Genomic DNA, 17,108 nt, shown 5'->3' with positions numbered 1-17,108 from the left:
TTATAAGCTAGATGTGTTCATTGTACAAAAAATAAATGTACGCCAATGTACATGCAATCGAAAAGCGATAAGGTGATTTAGTGATATCGATTTACATTTCTTATAGAATGTTTTGTCTGTTTTTGGTCCTTAATGGATTTCTGGAAGGAAGTACAAAGTTTACTAACGTAAATAGTACTCACACAAGACACAATCAACTGTGGCGCATGAATATTTCACACTATTATTGATGACAGTTACCGCTCCAGAGATGTGCCTTACACGTAATATTTCTGTTTACAGTCAAAACGTAGATATTACAGATTTATTAACAAGCAAAGGTCTCAACTACGTTTCGTTAAATACAGAATATGTGTGGGAGAAACAGGAAGAATACATGTATAAGTAAACTAGCTTAGCGCCCTGTTTCGCTCACGTAGACTGTTTGGCCTGCAGAGATTTTTTTTATTTAATCAAGTTTCTATGTTCACAAATTGAAACACCTTCCAAGCTTTTAACGCTAATTAAGGCCTTATAAGGATGGTCTTTTCCGAATGTACTTCTGACCAAACAACGATTCTGGTAGGTGCAGTCCAAAGTTTTTGTTAATCATGCCTTTTACGTTCTTGTGGAGATATTTCCATACCAACTTTAATCTCCTAACAAATATTTCTCTATATCTAATCGAGAACTGAAATAACAATTTTCACGAAATGTAACGATATATTTTCTTTAAAATTTTCATCCCCTACTGCACTCCCTTAGGGGTTGAATTTCCAGAAACCTTAAACACGTATTTTTTAATGTCTTACCGGGAAGTCAAATACCAGTTGTGATAGATGTAGCTTTAAAAATCATCCAGTAGTTATTCAGTAATTAATTATTTTCAAAAACCTTTCACCCACTATTCTATCCCCTTAGTGGTTCAATTTCGAGAAATGCTGGAACACGTATTTTTTATTTTCTGACTGAGAAACCAAATACCAGTTTTCATAGTTCTAGTTTCAAAATTCCCTTAATAGCGACATACTTTCAAAAAGTTTTTCATCCTCTGTTCACCCCCTTAGGAGTGGAATTTCGATCAATCTCTTCTTAAACGATGCCTATAGTATAAGGTCCACGCTCTCTCCAAAATTCAAGTTTCTATCCTTACCGTTTTACGCTGGGCGGCGATGGGTCAGTGAATCACCCTGACCCTATTTCACCCCCTTAGGGGTTAAATTTTCGAAAACAATGAAACACGGATATTTTCATCTCTAACCGAGAAGCCAAACACCAATTTTCAAAGATTTAGCTCAAAAATGCTTTCGCAATGATAAATTTTTATAAAACGCTTCCCCCCCTTAGGGCTTGAATATGCAAAACCAGTGACATGGGTATGTTTTATTTCTAACATACAAGCCAAGTACAAATTTTCATAAATTTAATTTCTAAAATGTTTGTTTGCACAATGAAATATTTCCATAAAAACTTTAATCCCCTGTTTCCCATAAGGGTTGAATTTTCAAATACACTGAAACACAAATTTTTTATTTGCCACTGAGAAGTCAAATACATATTTTCGAAAAAAGCTTTCACCCATTATTTCACCCCGTAGGGCTATATTTCCAAAAATGCTGAAACTGATATTTCCTTATTTCTGACCGAGAAACCAAGTACCAATTTTCATATGTCTAGCTTCAAAATTGCCTTCATAACGATATTTTTCAAAAAACCCTTCACCCCCTATTTCACCCCCTTAATGTTAGAAGGTCAAAAAGTTTTTAAATGAGGCCTACAGTATAAGATCCACACCTTCTCCAAATTCCAAGTTTCTACCCTTAGCGGTTTGGGCTGGACAATGATGAGTCAGTCAGGACATTGCCTTTTATATATAGAGATATATTATTGAAGTAGGCTAAAAGACAAGTTGCGTTACGGATGACTTCCCTGCGGAAAAATGTTTACAGGAAATAACTGTGGGTATCTGACATATCATCATTCGGATTTGAAGTGCATTCTGTAAATTGGACACATAGTGGTAAGTTGGAGAGTGTTCCATCTTGAAACACGAGTTCGATTTTTATCACACCTTTTGGAGATGGTCATCACATAACTTATGTTAAATGATGAAGTTCAAAGTTTAAACTCTGTCGGAGCTGATGTCCATCATCAACATCAGTATCAGATGTGAGTCCACAGACACGAACACTCTCCTGTATTTGCTATGGCGTGGAAGGAAATCTTATTTTGGAATTTCTTGTCGTGCCTGGAACACATGATGAGTTAGTTCAGGAAGATTGCTGTCTGGAAGCTGACATGAAAGTGTACAACTTCCCACTGCATCTCAGAAATGCATTATGGGTGATAAGTCAGAGGACCAACAAATCAGCCATGGATCCGTACATTACTCAAGCCGTTTGTTGCGGCAACTGTTATGTAGGGACTTGCATTACCCTGCTGGAATATTCCATTTGGTACCCTGGTCATGTAGCAGAGTAACATACTCTGGTACATGACCAGGGTACAAAATGGCATATTCCAGGAGGGTAATGTATTACGGCACGCGGCAATTCACACCACAGGTTTTATCATCTTACCACATATTAGCGAGTATTCAGCCTCTCTTCAAAAATTACCTTATCAGTTCTCATGTCCATGAGTCCAAGGTCTGAAGAGGAATGCGACTCGAGAATCTCTGCGTCCTGTGACTTTTCAACAGATCATCTACGTGTACGTTAACGTTGATGTGAACGCCATAAAGTGAGACTCTTCGCTAAACACCACAGAATGGCGCTCATTATCCCATTTGTCTCCGCCTCTACTCTACCCAATTCTTTGTTGTCTGTGGTCGGCGTCAGTGGTGAACGACGCAAGGCAACTCGAAATCTTAGCCCAGCTTACAGTAACCTGCTCCCTACCGTTGATAGTGACACTTCCTGCAAGCTCTGCCCAGAGTTCAGGTGTTTTCATCCGGCTATTCGTCAGAACCAGTCGAACAATCCATCTGTCTTCTCATTCTGGAACGACCCGTGCCTAGTCTTCTAGCACATACTGTTGCTCCGATTCGATCTGATTGCAACTTGTTGCAGTCACTGCACCACAACCAACAGTCTGAGCGAACCGTCGGTATCATTGTCCAATATCGTTTATGCCAATGGTTCGTCCTGGAAATACAGAGTGCGAAGGAAACGGTTCTCTGTAGTGTAACGAAATAAAGCCATATCAGCCACAGCATGCTGTGTTATTCAGTCCCGTCACGAACAGAGCGACATGTGAAGAAAATTATTAGATATCTACTTTGTATAATACTGACGTGAATTATGATTGTTTGGACACCAAATGAACCCCTTTTACTCCCAAACTTAACGGAAGTAACAGACAGTAAAAGAACATGAAACACGAAAACTCCCGTAATCAATTCGTAATTAATTCAGAAAATGACTATAATTTCGTTCATTTATAACTGTAAGAGCCAAATAAATTCTCACTTGGTCATGAATATGTCTTGTTGAATGAAAACATGATTTACATAGTTGACAACTGTCAGATTTAAAATTTCCACATGTAACGTGCCTTGCACGAATAGCGAGCGGGCAACTTGGCTATGATAGGTCAGTGCTTGGAATCTAAAGGCGGACGCCAAAATTTACGCTGGCAGGCACATAATATCACAATAAAATGCGTAAACTCACCCGGTAAAGTACCGCCCACTTATGTAAAAGCATGTAATAGCAGCTACAATAAAATAAAGGAGAAACAGAGATAGGAAATAGCAATAACTACTGTTTATGGTAGGTGAACGCAGACTCCAACACACTTCATTGAAATTACATTTGTTTTTAAACAAAGCAAGTATCGAGAAAGCTTGTCACAAAAGAAAAAGAAATTACATTTAAAACTAGGCGAAATTATTTGAGTCTTTACAGGGAGGGAGCACTTGACGTTGCAGCTTATTTTTTTTGTAGACGATGCGTCGTGACGTTACCGGCAGCTCGTTGGTACTGACGACGTAATTCTCATGGCTCCATTAGTCATGAAACTGACACCAATACATCTTCTTGATTGCTATAGGCTCCTATAGAAGGCAATATTGTCCTCCGTCGTAATCCTTTAACCACGGAGCGGTCGGACGTAGTTATTGCTTTTAAAATCCCAGTTTGTATGTGTGCAATTAGGACGTTCGTCGCACATAAACTATTCCGTTATCAACGTCCTAAACAAAGTTCTGAAAAAGGATAAACTCCACTGTGACTCGCCGATCGTGGCTTTACAGTCCGTCCACTTTTAGCGATAACAGTAATGTATTTACAATTCTAGCGAAAACTGTACCAAACCTCATAAGCAATTTAAAAACCTCCATGGAGACAGTTAATGTTTTAATGTGTGCGGAAGTTCACTAAGTTGCAAACGAGATAGTAACTCGGGAGTATTTTAGTTTGTGATGTACGGTTAGCCGCAAACAGTTCGGTTCTCACGACAATCACAGTCCATTCGCTCGTGCATTACTAAACTCACAGTACGCACACAGTCTAACATTTTATTCCATAACGTCCACCTTTAAGCTTAGTTTCAGCCATTACCGAAAAATAAGAAAGTGGCCATGAATTATTGTGTGATTCTGTCTAGCACGATTACACAACATACACCCGGCGTACTCCACGACGCCACACGCCTTCCTATTGCCCGACTGTCATTATCGATTCGCTGTCGCATCTCAGTTCATAAAATAGTGCTGCATATTCCGTTTAGTTTTGCCACAGTCTACTGTGGTTTCACACAGTGCATAAGCTCATTTAAAAGGGGATTCATGCAGCAATCCAAACAAAGCAAAACATGATAATGTTTCATATTAAAGAGCAAAACAAGAACGTATTTTAGGCCACAAAGATAACACATACAGAGTAAAGAGGAAGCACATGAAAACAAAAAACTCGAAATGTCAACGAAGCTTCCAGTAACCTGTTACCGACGGTTCGTGACGACAACGTTCGGCTCATCATTGTCTACACATACATCACCAAAAGGTTTGCAATATGTTATGCAATTACTATCCAACCACGATATTATTGTATCTGGCTTCCCGTGGCTGTTATTGGAAACAGGCGGTGACGCTTAAGTAAAGAAGTATTGTAGTGACTAAGCAAAATTCATCGCACCATCAATACTTTAAGATTAATTGTGAAACGTTTTAGAGTGTCTCGTGAAATGTAGTCCGTAGAGCAGTGCGATTTTATCCATAATCATGAATAACCCTGAGAATGTAAAATGGAGGAAAGAGGGCACATTCAAGTGAAAAAGAGCTCAGATTCAAATTCGTAAAAGTGTGCCAGGAAGAAAAAACGCAGACTGAGGTAATGATACATGTACAAAAGGAAGTCTTGCGGGAGACAAAAATGTTATAGGAAAGTCAGAAAGAACTATAAATTACATTTCAAAGCTGTTAAGAAAGTAGCAGAAACCGCGAGAAAATTAAAACTCCTAGAAAACAAGGGCGCCCTAGAAATATGCTCTCTCTAGATGACTTCGATAAAACGTAAGAGTAAAGTATTATGAAGAGATCATTGAGTAAACTACTTATATTTTCAAAAACTGACATAAATTTTCAGGGAATGAAGGATAAATTTCGGTAAATTTTGATAGAGATGGTGATTCGATTCAAAAAATGTAAAAATAAGAGAACCATCCTAACTCAGCGTTCCGACATCGTTGCAAAACGTGTGGAATACTTGAGAGCAATAAAAAAATAATGGAAACACCAGAGATGCTCACGGACAAAACGTGGCTGCCTGCGCTTTATACCACGAAAACGTCGTTAGCATGAAGAATTCCGGCTGCACTGACTAATAGCAGAGCGATTGTTGACCACTCTCGAGGACCCATAGAGATAGCATAGTCAGTGTATGATTCTGAACCTAAATCCCAGGATTATCACGGTGATATGTAAAGGGATAATTATCACAAATAGAATTTCCTAACATCCCAGCTAGTGGTGCTGTTGTTCTTGGTAACGCGCTGTATCACACTGTTCGGAGAATTAGGCTCCCCCGCCACTGCTGCAACTCGAAAAAAAGGACATAATTGAATGGTTAATTCAGAAAAAAATCAGTTTTGAACCGAACTTTTACAAATTGTGCGTTTTAATAAACCAAAGCCTGCTTTTAAAGCAGATGCTGTTTTGAAGCGATATACTGTTCTGAGTTTCCACCATACCACTTGATTTGGACCATGTAGAGATAATCTGAAACACAATGAAACAAAAATAGCAAAAAACGCTTCTTCCATTAATTCAACTACCCTAAAAGAGTGGATAATGCCTCGTTTCACAGTTCCCGCAAATGTGACGTCAGTTTGACGTCGCGAGCAATATCGACAACCGCATGATCGACTGACGACTTTGTGACAAGGAAACATATGATGTTATTGCTCCTCGATTTACTTCCAGCGATTTAAGCTGTCCTCTTAGGTTCGTGCCTAACCACGCCCTCAGTAATCGCTAAACATTAATTTTATCCTTCGTTCTCAAATGAGACTGAATAAAAAAAAAGTGTATGAAATCTTATGGGAATTAACTGCTAAGGTCATCAGTCCCTAAGCTGACACATTACTTAACGTAAATTATCCTAAGAACAAACACACACACCCATGCCCGAGGGAGGACTCGAACCTCTGCCGGGACCAGCCGTTTGTAAACATACAAGCAGGAGGGAGCCTGTGTAGGTATATAGGCTCTCTAACGGACAGTTACAGTGAGCGCTATCTACGGGTGGAATACCGCACTCCAATGGATTGCAGCATTTGATATGAAAGTAAAGCATCAGTAGGCACACACTACAGACGTGTGTGGAATAGTAGAACGAACATCCATCGTGCGTCAGAGAACAGTCGTGACCACCGATCGTGCCGCATCATCGCTTTACGGGAAGAAAGCTTGTCAACAGCGAAGTTGGTAGAAGTGTGTACCGAAGTGAAAATCATGTGGTGCAGATATGAAATCGCTTTCGATTGACAAGTAGGCTTGAGGAATTACACCGCACAGGCCGTCCACGTTCGTCAGGTGTACTGGGTCATAAATATCTACGACTTTTGAGTCAAAGCAAGCGTAGAGTGACAGCCCGAGAAAGGCTTTCGGAGAGGCTACAGACGTCATGTATCGCATAATACAGTTGGGAGACGATTGCATGATGCCAATCTCCATTCGCGACGATTCTGGCGAGCACCGCGTAGTACACCACAACACCATGGACTCCGTTACACTGGGGCAAGGAATCATGTAGAATGGACGCCCCATAATTAGCGTCAGGTGTTGTTTACGGAAGAAACGCATATCTGTTTGTACCCTGATAATGGCAGACGGCGTGTTTGGATAGTATCGAATGTTTCCGACATTGTATAGCACAGGAGCAACGCTGGCCGTTGTGGCCAAGCGGTTCTAGGCGCTTCAGTCCGGAACCGCACGGCTGCTACGGTCGCAGGTTCGAATCCTGCCTCGGGCATCGATGTGTGTGATGTCATTAGGTTAGTTAGGTTTAAGTTGCTCTAAGTCTAGCGGACTGATGACCTCAGATGTTAAGCCCCATAGTGCTTAGAGCCATTTGAACCATTTTGAGCAGGGGCAACAAGATGGTGGTGGAATGATGTTCTCGGGTGCACTACATGGGGCCACCGTAAAGCTCTCGTGGTTATTGCGGGTAGTCTCATTGCTCCTAGGTACAGGGACGAGATTATGCAACCAATAGCGGAACAACACGGTCAACATTTCAGTGACCATCTTGATGGTTAATAACTCTCATGGTCATCGAGTTACTCTCGTGAACAGGTTCCTTCAGCACCTTAGGATCACCAGAACGAAGTGGCCTGCCTGTTCCGCGAACTTGAATCCAATCCAAAACATTTGAGGTCGATTGAAAAGAGCCTTTTTTTGGACTTCGGCATCGACCACGTGCTCTGCGCGATCTACGTAGAATCTCCATTGAAGAGAAGCTCAGTTTGGGCCACTGCTGGCGTGATAACTTCATTGATGGCATGCCCCAATGGATTTCAAGAATGCATTGGAGCAAGGGATGTTGCTCAGAGATGCTGTCGAAAACCATACATGTGAAACAGATGATTTTGTCTCTACACAGTTATTTTATTTATTTATCTGGACACATTCCAAATGAATGCCTCAGACTCCATTTTTTTTCTTTGCCATGAGTTTCGAAATAAAGGTTCGATTAAAAACTTTTGTTGGTACGTGTATGTAGTACCTTCGGGTGTACCTCTGTTAACAGCAGTACAGCACGGTGGTGCTGCAGTGACGCTGCACGTTTCCCGCCTGTCCACAGCGGTGCAGCACGAGCGCGCCCCCCGGCTGGTGTCGCGCCCGCCCCCACAGCCGCCACCGCGCCTGGGGCTGGGACTGGGCCTGGGCCTCGGACTTGGCCTGCCGCCCCCGCAGCCGCCTCCGCAGCCGCCCCCACAGCTCACGCTCGACCCTGGACTGCTCTACCCTGCGCTCGCCTTGCCGACGCATCACGTCTTCACCCAACAACATGCTGGTATGTGTGTTTCCCAGAAGGAAAAAGAAAACCTAGCAGCGCTTATCTGTCATATGCTGGTTCATCTACGGAAGAAAATCAACATTCTCTGTACATCACTTCCACCCACGAAGATAACAGATTGCTTTTTAACGCTGAAATATCCTCAAATATCCTGTGCGTACACCACATTCCGTGGCATAACGTATGTTTTTACATTAAATTATGCAATATTACATTGGTAGTCAATCGCTAAACTGACCTTTTACATGCATGGTGTTTAGAAACAAGTTGTCAGAAGACATAAATTTATGTTGAAACTTTCTGGCCACACCTGACCTGGAGACAGATATTATGACAAAGGCCCCACCGTCTTATACAAGTACGACTGACGGTCGGCCTCGCAGCTTTACTTTCGTCAGTACCTTTTCTCCTGTGAAGAAATGTCGTCAGTTGTCCTTGGATGACTCAGTCGGCGGAGCACTTGCCTGCTAATGTGAAAGGCTCAGGACCCTGTTTCACACATAGTTTTAGCCTGCTATGAAAGCTCCAGTCATTACATACTCCGCTACAGCGTGACAAATTAACTCTGGATAGACTTTTGTTACTTCTTAGAACTCCTAATACTCAGATGGAAAAATCACAACAACAAAAAATAATGTAGAGAAATGAAATTTCGAGCTTACATTTGTCTAGGTAACATATTTAATAGATTAGCATTGCAAGATCACAGGTTAATGTAAGCGCTAGATAAACTATCGCAGATGAGAAATGCTGGTACATTAATAACCGGTGTAACCGCCAGAATGTTGAATGCAAGCGTGCAAACGTGCATGCATCGTGTCGTACAGGTGCCGGGTGTCAGTTTGTGGGATGGAGTTCCATGCCTGTTGCACTTGGGTTAAAGCTGGTTGTAGGTGGCTTTCTGGCCACACCTGATACGATGACTGTTGGAGGCAGATCTGGTGATCGAGCAGGCCAAGGCAATATGCCGACACTCTGTAGAGCATATTCGGTTACAACAGCGGTATGTGGGCGAGCGTTATCCTGTTGGAAAACACCCCCTGGAACGCTGTTCATAAATGGCAGCACAATATGTGCGTGGAATAACTGCGAGAGAGCTCCTGCTGTCACATGAAATCGCATCCCAGACCATAGCTCTAGGTGTAAGTCCAGTGTGTTTAGCACGCAGCCGGCCGTTGTGTCCGAGCGGTTCTAGGCGCTTCAGTCCGGAACCGCGCGACTACTACGGTCGCAGGTTCGAATCCTGCCTCGGGCATGGATGTGTGTGATGTCCTTAGATTAGTTAGGTTTATGTAGTTATAAGTTCTATGGGACTGATGACCTCACATGTTAAGTCCCATAGTACTCAGAGCCATTTGAACCAGTTTAGCACGCAATCAGATTGGTTGCAGGCCCTAATCTAGCTTCCTCCGAACCAACGCAAGACTATCACTGGCAATGAGGCAGAAAATGAATGAAATGAGCGTATGGCATTGTTGGTCGGAAGGCCCCATGGGGAGGAGTTGGGCCGCAGTATTGCAAGTCCTTTTTAGTTGACGCCACTTCGGCGACTTGCGGGTCAATGATGATGAAAATGTTGATGAAGGACACACAACATCCAGTCCCCTGCCGGGAATCGAACCCGTGCCCCCTGCGTGGTATGCGGAAACGGTACCGCTACGCTACGGAGGTGGACACAGGCAGAACAAGCTATCATCAGAAACCACTACAGATCTTCACCCTGCCCAACGATCTCTCGCTTGACATCAGTGAAGTCGATATTGCGTTGGTTTGAGGTCAGTGGAATGCACGCTACAGGACATCTGACTCGGAGCTGTCCTTGAAGTAACAGATTTGTAACAGTTCGTTGACACTGTGCTGCTGCTGCAGATGCAGTACGATGCGCCAGAGCCACAAGGTGAACACGATGGTCTTCCCTCTCGGTAGTGCCACGTGGCCTTTCGGAGTTCGGTCTTCTTGAGACCGTACATTCCCGTGACAACAGCTGCCAGCGCAATCACGTACAGAGGGTACATTCCTGCCAAGTCTTTTTGCAGTATCGCGGAAGACACATCCAGCTTCTTGTAACCCTATTAGGCGACCTGCCATTCGTAAGCGTCATCTGCCGTGACAACGATGCATTTCCCGGACATATGTTCATAAGACTTTTTTCATTCATTTTCAGTGAGGAATCTCTCTCTGCAGTTTGTCGGTTTTTGTAATGTTCATCCTGCATAAAGCTTTCCCTCGGCGTCTTGTCTCCGACTGCGGAAGAGGTCTTCGGAGATAAAGCGGCAACAGAATCAACGGTTCTAGGTGTCCCGAATTTATAGAACCACCGTTTGTCACGTGACGCTGATTGTGTTATTATCTCTGTCTGGCGCCTTCGATAATCGATCTTAATTCTGTTGTCGCGATCGGAATTCTGTTGTTTATCCAACTTGACACCTTATTTTCAGTTAAAATTATTATGGTGTTTGTGAATCTCTATGGCTTATCTACACATGTTCTAGTGGATATAGAGTTGTCTTTCGCAAAATGTTTGTCTCACTAAATTTTATTGCGTGGTTTCTATCTCGGAAAACATGTTCGGCTACGGCCGATTTGCCAGTATGTTTCAGGTAGCCGTTTGTTCTGTATTCAGCGAAGCGGGTGTTAATACTTTCTTTTGTGATGCAAATGTATGGTCACCCACGACTACAAAGGACTTTGTATACCACAGGCGTAGCTAGTTGGTGCTGTATATATTTTCGTTTCTAAGTATTCTTTTATTTTCCTTGTTGGTCTCAAGATCGGCTCAACCACATACTTGTGCAAGACTTTCTCGATCTGATATGTAGTCTTGTTAGCGAACCGGAGGAAAATTTTACCATTAGTCATTACAACTGAACTTCTCTCTTCTTGAATGGAGTGCTCGCTCTAGCTCCTTATTTCCTTACTGCAGTAACCACTTTTCTTGAAAGGTGAAACCAACCGAGCGAGGTGGCAGTGGTTATCACACCGGAGTCACATTCGGGGGGAAGGGGGGGCGGCGGTTCAGGCCCGTGTCCGGCCATTCTGATTTAGGTTTTCCGAGACTTCCTAATATCGCTTCAAGCAAATGCCGGGATGATTCCTTTGAAAGGGCACTGCTGATTTCCTCTCCCATCTTTCCCTAATCCGAGCTTGTTCAAAATTGCTCTGAGCACTATGGGACTTAACATCTGAGGTCATCAGTCCCCTAGAACTTAGAACTACTTAAACCTAACTAACCTAAGGACATCACACACACGCATGCCCGAGGCAGGATTCGAACCTGCGACCGTAGCGGTCGCGCGGTTCCAGACTGTAGCGCCTAGAGCCGCTCGGCCACACCGGCCGGCCTCCGAGCTTGTGCTCCGCCTCTAATGACCTCGTCGTTGACGGGACGTCAGACACTTCCTCCTCCTCCTTGAAAAGCGACAATCGCTCTTTCGCCGAACAATTCGAGAATTGAATACGAAAAGAAGTACCAGTAGTACCCTCTGCCACATATCGTCAGGAGTGTTGCGGAATATTGATTCTTGAGCTCTACAGCCGGCCGGAGTGACCGAGTGGTTCTAGGCGCTACAGTCTGGACCCGCGATCCGCTACGGTCGCAGGTTCGAATCCCGCCTCGGGCATGGATGTGTGTGTTGTCCTTAGCTTAGTGAGGTTTAAGTAGTTCTAAGTTCTAGGGGACTGATGACCTCAGAAGTTAAGTCCCATAGTGCTCGGAGCCATTTGAGCCATTTTGAGCACTACAATTCCAGAGGCGGGTGTTCTATAACAGCGTGAGATTACCAGATTGTATTCACGTTTGACGCTTACCTTCATCCACAATAATTCGCCTTTCGGCTGTGTAGCAACCTCTCTATCCATTCTTGAGTTCCTTACGGCAGACAGATGAGACCTCGTGCGCAGGCCTGCCCGTGCACCTGCTGCCGCTGCTGCAGCCGCCCACGCCGCTGGTGGGCGTGTCCCCTGGCTCCATCTCCGCCGCCCACGGCGTCCACCACGTGCCGCCCACGGCGCCCGTCTGCCCCTCCACCACCGGCAGCACCTGCGGGGGCGGCGCCAGCAGCAACGAGGACGAAGTCACCAGCTCAGAGGAGGCTGGCCGTCACGACAAAGGTGAGCACAGCACGTTCCTGCCACCATAAAACCGGTATAAATTAAAAGTGATGCTGTTTCATTAATCTCTGATAATTAATGTTTCTATGTAAGCTTTAGTTTAACCTCAGTAAAACAGTTAGGTGCAAATATTCTCCAGTCTTCCATCGAATAAAAGTACTTCCACTTGCAAATAAACTATAGAAAATTCCATTCGGCTCTCTACCTTTCACTGAAGCCATTGCGTCTCTCCTTCTTTCCGCTCCTCCAATCCGAACAGCCAATCTCTTCCTTTTTGCTGATTCTGCCCTCTCTCACTGCAGCCTGCACTCCGTAATCACATTTGTAGCCACTGACCCTAGCCTAACAGCGACAGTCAACATCCCCTCCCCACACTCGGACACACTATTCGCCCGCATCCTTTTTTCACTGGTTATATCGCCAAAATCCATAAAACCGAGCGCCCACTGCTCACTTGTCTCCAGAGCCGTCCCCCACTGCCGTGCTAGGTCCTTCCAGGTGCATTTGCAATTTAGCCGTTGTCCGGAAACCACAGCTATCGTCTTAAAAAAGCAAAGCAACACTTTTGCTACTATAAACATTCACATCCGTCCGGTATCCGCAAACAGCCTCAGAGTTCCCGGAGCTGCTACTGTTCTGTAATTACTCCAGGTATCGGCTAAACTCCGTAGCAGCCATTACCATGGACACGTATACTTTGTTCTATACAGCAATACCAAGGCTTTTGTACTTGAGCTCGTAGGTAAGTCCTCCTTCCACATTCCAGTCGTTGCACAATACAGACGTCTTTCACCTGGCCTTACTAGCAGGTAAGGTGTTATCTTCCCAGCGGCCGAGGTGCAGCCACAATGTCCGCAGCTCGTGGTCGTGCGGTAGCGTTCTCGCTTCCCGCGCCCGGGTTCCCGGGTTCGATTCCCGTCGGAGTCAGGGATTTTCTCTGCCTCGTGATGACTGGGTGTTGTGTGCTGTCCTTGAGTTAGTTAGGTTTAAGTAGTTCTAAGTTCTAGGGGACTGATGACCATAGATGTTAAGTCCCATAGTGCTCATAGCTCTTTTTTTTTTTTTCAGCCACAATCCATAGCAGATTTCCCCTAATGATGTTTCACTCAACAGTAATAGACATAGATTAAATATTCTGGTAAGCTCCCGTAGATCAGTGGTAGTCAACCTGGTCCCTGCTGCCTTCTAGTGTACGTACTAACTTTCATGGTGGCCAGTAGGCGCATTAGGGTTGCATAAAATTTTCGCACGAAGTATTTGACAAGTGTAATCTCTATACACAAAAGGCAATGTTCTGACTAATTGACTGACTGATGCATCTCCGCCTAGCCCAAACCGCTAAGCATAGAAACTTGAAATTTGGAGAAGGTGTGGATCATATACTGCAGGCGTCGTTTGAGAAGGGAGTTTCCAAAATTCTCACCCCAAGGGGTTGAAATAGGGGATGAAAGTGTTTTTTTGAAAAATGTCGCAATTAAGACAATTTTGAAACTAGACCTACGAAAATTACGAGTTTTACTGTTTTTGGAAATTCAGTCCCTGTGGAGGTAAAACGGGGGATAAAAGTTTTATGAAAATATTTCATTGTGTAACCATTTTTGAAGCTAAATCTACAAACATACCCATGTCAGTGTTTTTGGAAATTCAATCCCTAAAGGGGTGAAAATGGGGTGAAACTTATTATGAAAATATTGCATTGAGAAACCTTCTTTAAAGCTAAATCTTTATAAACTGGTGTTTGGCTTCTCGGATAGAGATGAAAAAATACATGTTACACTGTTTTTGGATAATCAACCCCTAAGGGGGTGAAACAGGGTCAGGGTGATTCACTGACTCATCATCACCCAGCGCAAACCGCTAAGGACAGAAACTTGAAGTTTGGAGAGGGTGTGGATCGTATACTGTAGGTATCGCTTAACAATGGATTGTCCGAAATTCCACTCATTAGGGGGTAAAATAGGGAATGAAAGGCTTTTTGAAAGTATGTCGCTATGAAGGGAATTTTAAAGCTAGATCTACGAAAACTGGTATTTGGTTTTTCAGTCAGAGAATAAAAAAAATATATGTACTTCAGCGTTTTCGGAAATTCAACTACTGAGAGAGTAAAATAGTGGGTGCAAGTTTTTTTGAAAATAATAATTACTAAAGAACTACTAAAGGATTTTTGAGGCTAAATATATGGTAATTGGTATTTGTCTTCTCGGCTAGAAATAAAAGAAGTTCGCGTTTCAGTGTTTTTGGAAATTCAACCGCTAAGGGAGCGCAAGGGGGGATGAAATTTTTTAAAGAAAATGTTACGTTATATTCAAAAATTTTAAAGCTAAATTTATGAGAACTGGTATTTCGCTTCTCGGTTAAATATAAAGAAATATTTGTTATGGATGCAAGTTGCTTTGCTATGGATATATGGCCACAAGAACGCTAAAGGCATACTTAAGAAAAACTTTGGACTCTGGCTACCGGAATCGCTTTTTGGTCAGAAATAAATTCGGAAAAGACTATCCTTATATGGCCTTAACTAGCGTGAAAAGTTTAGATGCTGTTGCAACTTGTGAACGACATAAAAATTCCATTTTAAAAAAAAGGAAAACATCTCTGAAGGCCATACAGTCGCCGCGAGCGAAGCAGCGGGCGCTAAGCTAGTCATTATTATGTGACTTAACTTGCTGTTACTTTGCATTATAGATCTTGTAAAGTAAAGTTACTTCCCTACCTTATAAAACACTATTGCCGAGGAAATGGCGGGGGATTAGAAAATTTAGCTACTAACAGAAGTACAAAAGTGTACGGTAGGGAAAAAACGTTGACTACCCTTAACTTAAATGAACCATCAGACCACAACATGTTTTTATTATAACCGTTAATTTTTGTCCCTTTGCACACATACCCCTAACCGTGTCCGCGGTCCATTCACTGTAGTACTGTTACCTCTTCAGCTACTCTATTTCATCCCTCTGTGATCTTCCCCACCCTCGGAATGCTAGGTTGGCGTCCCTTTAGCACAATTTCTCCATCTGCCTGCCACGCTTTGATCATGTGAACACCACGCAACGATTCACAGCAGCAAAACACGCTGTTCTCACGAGATTGTCTGACCAGCACAATACTTGTCTCAACGATTCCTTTTTTCACGGTGTTTTCTTAACCGAAGTATTAAACCTAAGGGGCACTGAATCTAGGCGCTGATTCACTTATTGACTTACACATTAAAAATTTAAAAGAATTCAAATTAATAAAAATATGAGATGACATCTTAGGTGATTGAAGATATGGGCCTTCACCATTTAAGACGAAATAAATATTCCAGAACTCAGACCAAGAACAGCTGTATGCAAGAGTAACTTAAAGGTAGACGTCCACGGAGTAGTGAAGCAAATTAAATCACTTACTAAACGCAAATCTTCTGGTCCGGACTGTATACCGGTTAGATCCCTTTCAGAGTATGCTGATTCAATAGCTGCATACGTAACAATCACACACAACCGCTAGCTCGACGAAAGATCCATACCCATAGAAGTTGTTCAGGTCACAGGAATATTAAAGAAAGGTTGTAGGAGTAATCCACTAAATTACAGGCCCGCAGCGCTAACGTCGATATGCAGCAGGATTTTGGAACATATATTGTGTTCGAACATTATGAATTACCTCGAAGAGAACGGTCTATTGACACAGTCAACATGGATTTAGAAAACATCGTTCTTGTGAAACACAACTAGCTCTTTACTCACGCGAAGTGTTGAGTGCTATTGACAAGGCATTTCAAGTTGATTCCGTATTTTTATATTTCCAAAAGGCATTTGACACTGTACCACACAAGCGGATTTTAGTGAAATTACGTGCTTATGGAATGTCGTCTCAGTTATGTGACTGGATTCGTGATTTCCTGTCAGAGAGGTCACAGTTCGTAGTAATTGACGAAAAGTCATCGAGGAAAACACAAGTGATTTCGGGCATTCCCCAAAGTATTGTTATAGACCCTCTGGTGTTCCTCATCTAGATAAACGAATTAGGTGACAATCTGAGCAGCCGTCTTAGGTTGTTTGCAGATGATGCTGGTGTTTATCGCCTAGTAAACTCATCATAAGATTAAAACAAATTGCAAAACGATTTAGAAAAATAACCAAATGGTGCGAGAATTGGCAGTTGCCCCTAAATACTGAAAAGTGTGAGGTCATCAACGTTGAGTAATTACTGCAACCTACATCATTCTGAATTTGCTTAGTGTATTCATCCCTTGGTCTCCCTTTACATCCTAATGAGCGCTAAACGGAATCAGTTAAACTTCGGTTACACGATAAATCAGTCAAATCTAAAGGCCGTAAATTCAGCTAAATACCTAGGAATTGCAATTACGTACAATTTAAATTGGAGAGAACACACAGAAAATGCTGTGGGGAAGGCAAACCAAAGACTGCGTTTTATTGGTAGAACACTTAGAAGATGTAACAGATCTACTAAGGAGACTGCCAAGACTACGCTTGTCCGTCCTCTTTTGGA

General features: G+C 43.0%; 1 protein-coding gene across 1 annotated transcript in view; it reads left to right on the top strand.

Moving 5' to 3' along the window:
- The window catches only part of LOC126195578 (nuclear receptor subfamily 2 group F member 6-like), a 145,099-nt gene that overhangs the window by 50,922 nt on the left and 77,069 nt on the right, over positions 1 to 17,108 (top strand). The window contains exons 4-5 of the mRNA XM_049934203.1: positions 8,399 to 8,498; positions 12,402 to 12,611. Coding sequence (XP_049790160.1) covers positions 8,399 to 8,498; positions 12,402 to 12,611 — 310 coding nt within the window. The remainder of the gene's footprint in view (positions 1 to 8,398; positions 8,499 to 12,401; positions 12,612 to 17,108) is intronic.

The sequence above is a fragment of the Schistocerca nitens genome, chromosome 7 (assembly GCF_023898315.1).
Source record: "Schistocerca nitens isolate TAMUIC-IGC-003100 chromosome 7, iqSchNite1.1, whole genome shotgun sequence".
Lineage (NCBI taxonomy): Eukaryota > Metazoa > Arthropoda > Insecta > Orthoptera > Acrididae > Schistocerca > Schistocerca nitens.
The sequence above is the reverse complement of the archived record's forward strand: the minus strand, read 5'-3'. Positions and strand labels throughout refer to the sequence as shown.